General features: G+C 52.3%; 1 protein-coding gene across 1 annotated transcript; it reads left to right on the top strand.

The window, feature by feature from the left end:
* The first annotated feature begins 2,725 nt into the window (after nucleotides 1-2,725).
* Nucleotides 2,726-3,664, top strand: LOC142025846 (olfactory receptor 14A16-like). The gene has a single exon (XM_075018527.1). It carries the CDS (start codon nucleotides 2,726-2,728, stop codon nucleotides 3,662-3,664), a length of 939 nt encoding a protein of 312 aa, XP_074874628.1.
* The last annotated feature ends 4,203 nt before the right edge of the window (nucleotides 3,665-7,867 follow it).

Raw genomic sequence — 7,867 nt, 5'->3', positions numbered from 1 at the left:
GGGCATCAGCTGTCATCTCAGTTGGCCAAAGGAAATTCCCAGGGGCTGCAAAGAAGAGGTGCTCAGATGTTGCCCTGTCTCTATATCAGCCTGCACATAACTTCAATCTGTCTCTATAACCTGCACATCTCTCTGACCACCTCTGGCACCTCCAATGTCACCAGACAGTTGCATCTGAACACCTCACTGCTGGCCTCCATCACCATAGTTAGCATGGGAGCTGAGACAAGGAGCTGACATGCAGGTGCCTCTTTACTGCAGACCTGCACTGAGGCAGGAGGGATCCCAACTCCTGTGGGTTTGTGGTGGGCATGGGAGGGAGCTGAGTCCCTTCCAGCCCCAGGAATACAGACCCAGCATGAGATGTCTCCATGGACTCAGCTGGCTCCCTTCCCTCAGCAGGGCTAAAGGAGATCCCTGCCTGTCACTGTCTGCGTGTCCTGCCCAATGATGGAAAAAGAAAAAGGCTGCCCAGGGAAGTGGTTGAGTCACCCTCCTTGGAGGTATTTCAAACACACGGAGTTAAGGGACATGGTTTACTGGTGGACTTGCTGGTGTTAAGTTCACCATTGGACTTGGTAATCTTAAGGGTCTTTTCCAACCTCAGTGATTCTCTGATTCTCAGAAAAGTTGATTCTTGGACCCAAGTCTGTCTCTCAGCAGAGCAATGACCCTGCTGGAAAGCAGTGTCTCTCCCCAGGTGCGGGAGGGAACATCAGTGATTGCTTCAGCCTGTTTCCCAGCAGGTTCCCCTGGAGGCCCAGGGACACCTGGAGGGAGCCCAGAGGGGGAAGGAAAATTGTCACCATGGGCTGGTCCTCTGCTGCTGAGCTGGGCTGGGCTCCTGGGACAGAGGGAGCTCCTGGCAAGCAGGCAGCGCTGCAGAGAGACAGCTCTGCCCAGGAGCAGGGCTGGGGGCACTGCCTGCAGGCATCGAGAGGAGACCTGCAAGGCAGAGAGAGCTTAAAGGCAGCGTGGAGTGGGAGGATGCTGAGAGCTCACTGCGGGAGAAATCTTCACAGCCCTCTGCACGGTGAGTCTGTGGGTGCAGGGCAATAGAGCTTCAGTTCCTGCAGGGATCTCCGAACACTGGCACAGCTGACAGTGTGTGGGATCTGGCAGGGGGAATCTCTTCATTTCTCTGGCGCAGAGGAGAAGGGTGTGCTCCAGAGCAGGCTTCCCTGCTGCCCTGTCAGAGGGACAGGGCATGAGGGCTGCCTTCTCCTGGCACCAGCTGCAGGGCTGTGAAGCCGGGTGTGCATGCAGGGGTGCCCAGGGCTGTCCTTCAGAGCAGGGTCCTGGTGTTTCAGGGGCTGAGTGGTGGAGCAGGGACTTTGCTGCCTGCCAGGGTCAGCACTCAGCCTGCGCAGGGAGCTCCCCATGACAGTGTGGGGAGAAGGTGTGGGTGAAGGAAACGACCCCTGGAAGGGCAGAGCAGGGTGCTTCTGCTGTCAAGAGGGTGCTGCGTGGGTCAGGTTTGCTCACAGCTTAAGCTTGGGCATGGATTTTGGAGAAGAACGTCAAGGCAGCTTTTACCTTTAAGGTGAGGAGTCTTTGCTATGAATTTTTATCATCCTCATCAGTGGTTGTGCAGTATGAGACTAAAATTTGTTTCTCCCCTCTGGAGAAGGCACCGAGACCCCAGTTGTTCTTAGGACTTGTTCTCAAGTGCTCCTTAACCCCTGCACACACAGAGATGCCACTGGGCACTGCCCGGCTGCCAGGAGGGGTCTGCAGGGCAGAGCTGAGCACACAGCCAGTGTTTTGGGGTCTGTGAGCAGGGACAGGGAGCAGAGAAGGGGACAGAGAAGCAGCTGCTGACAGGGACAGCTCCAGGCAGCAGAGACAGGGGCAGGGAGTGAGACAGAACTGCTCCCAGAAATGCCATGTGAGGGGGGATTCAGGCACCTCCCTGCCATCACCAGACAAAACCCATGGTCTTTCGTCCCACCCAGCAGATCCTCTGCCTTTACGGCCATGGGGACTCAGTCACCTTCTCAGTGGCTTCAGCCCTGAAGAGAAGAAATTATCAAATGCCCTACCATCTGTCCCTGTCTTGCCTCCATCCACAGCAGCTCTGTGACATCTGTCCAAGTTCCTCCTCCTGTCTCTACTCCTCTTGTTTGTATCACTGGACTGGGATGGGAGGTAGGATTCAGATGCAGCTCACAGACCGAGCCTGCAGGTCTTGCCATATAGATTTATCCATGGGAGTTAAGTGTCCCAATCCTGTCCTAATCCCCAGGCTCCCAATGATAGAAATGAGAAACCTCTCCCTTCAGGACAACCCATCTTTAGGACGTTCACTTCTTTCCCTACCAAATGCACTCCTTAAATGTGGTGGGGAAACCGGAACAAAATGCACCAAAACAAATCCCTCGGATTTTGTCTGCTTTTTGTTGAATTGGAAGTGACAATGTTGAAAAGCTCTGTGATATAATGAGTGGATTTATTATGATATCACCCCATGTCCCTATTTAACTCCTGCTGGAGGTCAGGACTGACTCCTCAGGAGCCCACAGCAGAGCCCGCTGCTCCCAGTGGCACCCTCAGCCAGCACCAAGCACAGCTCATGAAAGGGACCTGCCAAAGGTCTTTCTGAAATAGGAGAGGAGGCTTCAGTGGGATTTCTATGAGAAATGCATTAAGTTTAGCTCAGAGAAGTCTCTTCTAACTTGTCACTGTCTTTCCCTCATGAACAGTGCCCCATGCCCAGAAGAAGCGAATGTCCAACAGCAGTTCCATCACCGAGTTCCTCCTCCTGGCATTTGCAGACATGCGGCAGATGCAGCTCGTGCACTTCTGGCTCTTCCTGGGCATCTACCTGGCTGCCCTCCTGGCCAACGGCCTCATCATCACCACTGTTGCCTGCGACCACCGCCTCCACACCCCCATGTACTTCTTCCTCCTCAACCTCTCCCTCCTCGACCTGGGCTCCATCTCCACCACTGTCCCCAAATCCATGGCCAATTCCCTGTGCGACACCAGGGCCATCTCCTACTGGGGATGTGCTGCACAGGTCTTTTTCTTTCTCTTCTTGATCACAGCGGAATATTCTCTCCTCACCATCATGGCCTACGACCGCTACGTTGCCATCTGCCAACCCCTGCACTACGGGACCCTCCTGGGCAGCAGAGCTTGTGTCCACATGGCAGCAGCTGCCTGGGGCAGTGGGTTTCTCAATGCTGTCCTGCACACGGCCAATACATTTTCACTAGCACTCTGCAAGGGCAATGCTGTGGACCAGTTCTTCTGTGAAGTCCCTCAGATCCTCAAGCTCTCCTGCTCACGCTCCTACCTCAGGGAAGTTGGGCTTCTTCTGCTAGGTGTCTGTTTGGCATTTGGTTGTTTTGTTTTCATTCTTTTCTCCTATGTGCAGATCTTCAGGGCCGTGCTGAGGATCCCCTCTGAGCAGGGACGCCACAAAGCCTTTTCCACGTGCCTCCCTCACCTGGCCGTGGTCTCCCTGTTTATCAGCACTGGTGTATTTGCCTACTTGAAGCCCCCCTCCATCTCCTCCCCATCCCTCGATCTGGTCATGGCAGTTGTGTACTCGGTGGTGCCTCCAGCAGTGAACCCCCTGCTCTACAGCATGAGGAACCAGGAGATCAAGGATGCCCTGAGGAAAATGATGAGCGGGTGCATTTCAGAAGCAATTAACTGATTGTTTTCGTTTGCAGAGCATTCATAATGTAACTCATTACAGGCCCAGCATGTCTTCTCAGGTTCTTCATTGTGGTGGCGGTGGTGTTTTCTTCATTTTTCTAGTGATAATGTGCACAATGAAATTTTATTATTCATCCCACTTCTAATTCACTGTCTACCTGTAGAATTTGACCCCGAGGCTGTGTAAATGAGGCGCAGTGCTCTCTCTTTTTCAACACAATAAAGGACCCTGCAGTGACTTGTTTGACGAGATCCTTCCTCTGAGATCTTGGTGAAGCTGCAGGGTATTGACTCTTTGCAGAGGGGAAGGGGAAAAGAGTCTCAGCACAGCAGCACTGCCAGGCAGCAGCAGCACTTGGTCTTCCCAGAGCTGCTCTCTTTCCACTCCCACACTCTCCTTCTGAGCCCCTGGCTCGGTGTAAGGGCTGACTGCTCTGGCAGCTCGGTCACAGTCCTGCTGTGTGGCAGGAGTCTCGAGGGAGAATCTTGGTTCTGAGGAATTGCTGTATTTACACTGGCTTTGTCACTCTGTCCCCTGCCCCACTGGCCACTGGGACCAGGGTTCCCACAGCTGCCTTCCTTGTGCTGACAACACATTTAGAGAAACCCTTCTGGGTGCCCTCCCAGTGAATGGCCATTTCCATCCAATGCTGAGCTCTGGCTTTGCTGGCTCCATCCCTGCACCCACAGGCCAGGTGTCTGTCTGCTCCTGGGCAGGCTGTTCCCCCTCCAGCCTCCCTGCACTTCCTTCTGGTGTTGGACCTCCTAAGTCAGGGGGGTCCCTCTTCATCCACGCTGACCTCTTGCCAGGCCCTGCTCGAGTTCCTGACATAGGACAGGGACTGCCTAGGTGGGTAGCAGCTCTGCAGGAACGGGTCTGCAGATCTCTGGGTTACATTAGGCAAAAGAGGAGCCATCAGCCAAGATGGCCAACAACATCCTGGGCTGTATGAGCAGGAGCACAGCCAGTGGAAGTGATTATCTCCCTCTGCTCAGCACTTGTTACACCACAGCCAGCATACCTGCCCAGGTTTTGGTTCCTCACAATGCCAGAGAGACGCTGGCAAGGTGGAGAGCCACAAAAGTTCAGCAGAGGGCCACAGAGATGGTGAGTGTTGGAGCACTTGCCCTGCTAGGAGAGGCTGAGGGAGCTGGCCTTGTTCAGGCTGGGGAATGGAGGGCTTTGCACAGAGGGTGTAACAGATATGCCTTGCCTACAGTGAGGTATCCAAGAAGACACTGTGGTGCAAGGCAAAGAGCTGAAAGACGAGAGGGTCAGGCTCAATACAGGGAGAAACTTTTGCAACGTGAGTCATACATGGGAAGCCATTTCCCAGAGATTGCGCTGCCTCCATCCCTGGCAGTTTCTCAGACTCATGTGGATAAAGCCATGAGAAACCTGGTGTGAGCCTGCTTTGAGTGTAGTGTTCTCTAGAGATATCTAGCAAGATATCTACCCTTCAGCAGAGTGCCTGCAAGGTCTGAAGTCCCTCCATCTGCCCTGTAGGTCAGCACTGAAAGTAAAACTACTCCAGTCAGAGGTGGTGTTCTGATTCTCCTCACAGCCCACAACACCACAGGGGTCAGGAGATATCCCAGGACACCTCAAGGGGCATCATACTCCTCTGGACCAAAAGGTGGAATCTCAGGGCTCATGGCATACCAATACTTGAGTTCAGGGATCTGGTCAAATGACCCATCTCCGCCTCTGTAGGGGTGCTTGAGTTTGCTCAAGGAACCCTTGAGTTGACCCCCATCCACTGCTGGTTGTCCTGCTCCACAGGAGGAGAACACAGGGGGCATCCCCTCAACACAGGGGGTATCCCCCATACCCATCCTCCCTGCCAGTCTCTCCAGCAGAGGCTGTTTTCCTCCACTGCAGAACCCCATGCAGGCAAGCTGTCCCACCACACCTCATTCAATCCAAAACCCTCACTGCTGTGCGACAAGCCACAGGGCTCCAGCTCCTCCTGCCTGTGAGCCACCTCCTCCTGCCTATGCACATTTGGGCTGCAGCAGCTCAGCTGTGGCACCAGGATGGAGCACAGACTTCTAACAGGGAAACCTGAGCGCTCATCCTGACCATTGTGCAGGGAGCTGTGCTGCGCTGCATGTAGATCCTGGCCTTCACACCTATGCTGTGCTGCATGGATCCCTTGGATGCTGGACAACCACAGGAGCTCATTGTCACAAGGAGCCTGCAGGCAGCTCCCACTCAGTACCAGCCCTTATGCCTCCTGCCTAGCCTTGCAGCAAGAAGTTCTCATGAGAACATTGTTTTAGTTTAACTGTAGAGATGATGAAAAGAGTTGTTTTCTTGTGAGAAAATCCTTATGGGTCCCTTCCAACCTGAGATATTCTGTGATTCTATCATCTCCAAGCTCCAGAATAGTCCATGCTGGACCCATTGGGGGGGGGCGGGGGCGGGTGTTTGTCTGTTTCTGGGCTAACTGGGGAGATGAGGGGATCCCAGGTCAAGTTCTGGGTAGGCTGCAATTCTCAGACCTGCTCTGGGAGGGATCTAAACCTTGTGTGTGTCATATGGAGATCTATTTTCCACAACCATAGCCAACCATACAAACAGAGCAACATGGCAGGGTTGGGGAGGTGAGGAGCAAGGTTGTCCATACAGTGATGGACCTCAAGGAGACTGCTTTTCCTACGGGTACACACCTCCTTAGGAGACACTCTGCATCAATAACAATGGGAGAATTCTTCTATCACTTCTTCAAAGTGCTCTTTACACACCTTTCTCTTTAACTACACTCTTGAAACTTCTCTAATTAAGCATGCAAGTCTTGAAGACTAGATGTAAATGATGGAAGAGACATGGCTCCAGCAGTCTTCTCTGATCACTGCCAGTCCTGGGCAAATACCTCAGAAACACTGGGGCTTCCAGCAGATTGCACTGGGTGCTTATGGCCAGACCATGGAGCTCTGCCTGAAAACCTGAGAACTGCTCCCAATACTTCAAAAGAAACAATTAAACCCACACTTTTTCATCAGCTGAAATGATTCAATACTTCCAAGAACATGTCCATGGTGGGATTTCTATCCTGCCAAAATATGAATTTTCAGAATGTGTATTAATTGTGGGAGAAGAAATCTTGACCTTACCCTGTGCTTGCCTTGCCTGTACTCTCCCTATTAGGCTGTGTATTTCACCTTCCCGGTGTTTCTACCTGTCCTTATTCAACTCACCATGTCTGAAGTCATCTCTTCAGAAGCCTACCTGGACATGTGCACTTCCCATTGTTCTCCAGAGGGCTTCCTCCTCTTACCCTTTGATCATTCAGATCCCTCTCATCTATCACCCTGCTTTGAGCTTCAGGGAAGTAAAGCCTCATTGTCTGTCAGTAGTCTCTCTCATACTCCCTACCGGCAACTCTTCAGTTGTGGTGATGGACCTCATTGGAAGTTGCCTAAACTAACCATGCAGCTAACAAGTCTGTTTTGTTGTTAAGTTCTCTTGTTTGATTTTTACTTTCTTTCCCCATTTGCCAAAAAAAACCCTTTCTGCCTGTTTACTTCCAGTTCTCTAAGAAAAGCAGGTAGGAAATCCTGCAAAGAAGCTGTAACAATCAGGGGCAGGCTTCAGTGGAGAAGTCTGATGTAGGAAAAGTGATGTAGTTTCCAGGGGGCCAATGAGTGAAATAGCCAGGTTGGAGAGGTGAGGAGGAAGGTTGTCCATGCCGTGTCTAGCCTCAAGGCACTGCTTTTCCTGTATGTCCACACCTCCTTAGGAGACACTCTGCATCAATATCAACTGCAGCATTCTTCTATCACTTCTTCAAAGTGCTCATTGAAAACATCCTCTTTACCTCCCCTCCTGAAACCTCTCTGATTAGCTACACAAGTCTTCAGTACCTGAAGAAAATGATGGATGAGTCATGGCTTGTTACGGATTTGGGGATTTTAATGAGCCCATGGTGTCTTTGGGGCTGAGTCCATGAAGCTCAGGTACGGGAAGAGGCTGAGGAAACCTTTCAAAAGCAAACACCTGAAGTACCTTGCAGCATTAGTGGGCCCCACTGAGGGCCATTACAGACAAAGCCTCCCCATGGACTCGTTAGAGCAGATAATTGGAGGCTGTGATTCCAGGTAGGCCAAGGCACTGTGCAGGTGCCGCTGATGCTGAGAAAACCCTGGCTTTGCTTTATGAAGCACAAAGGCCAAGCCCTGACCTCAGGCCAGTGGGAAG

The sequence above is a fragment of the Buteo buteo genome, chromosome 30 (assembly GCF_964188355.1).
Source record: "Buteo buteo chromosome 30, bButBut1.hap1.1, whole genome shotgun sequence".
NCBI classification, from domain to species: domain Eukaryota; kingdom Metazoa; phylum Chordata; class Aves; order Accipitriformes; family Accipitridae; genus Buteo; species Buteo buteo.
This window is presented reverse-complemented; position numbering and strand designations above follow the sequence as displayed.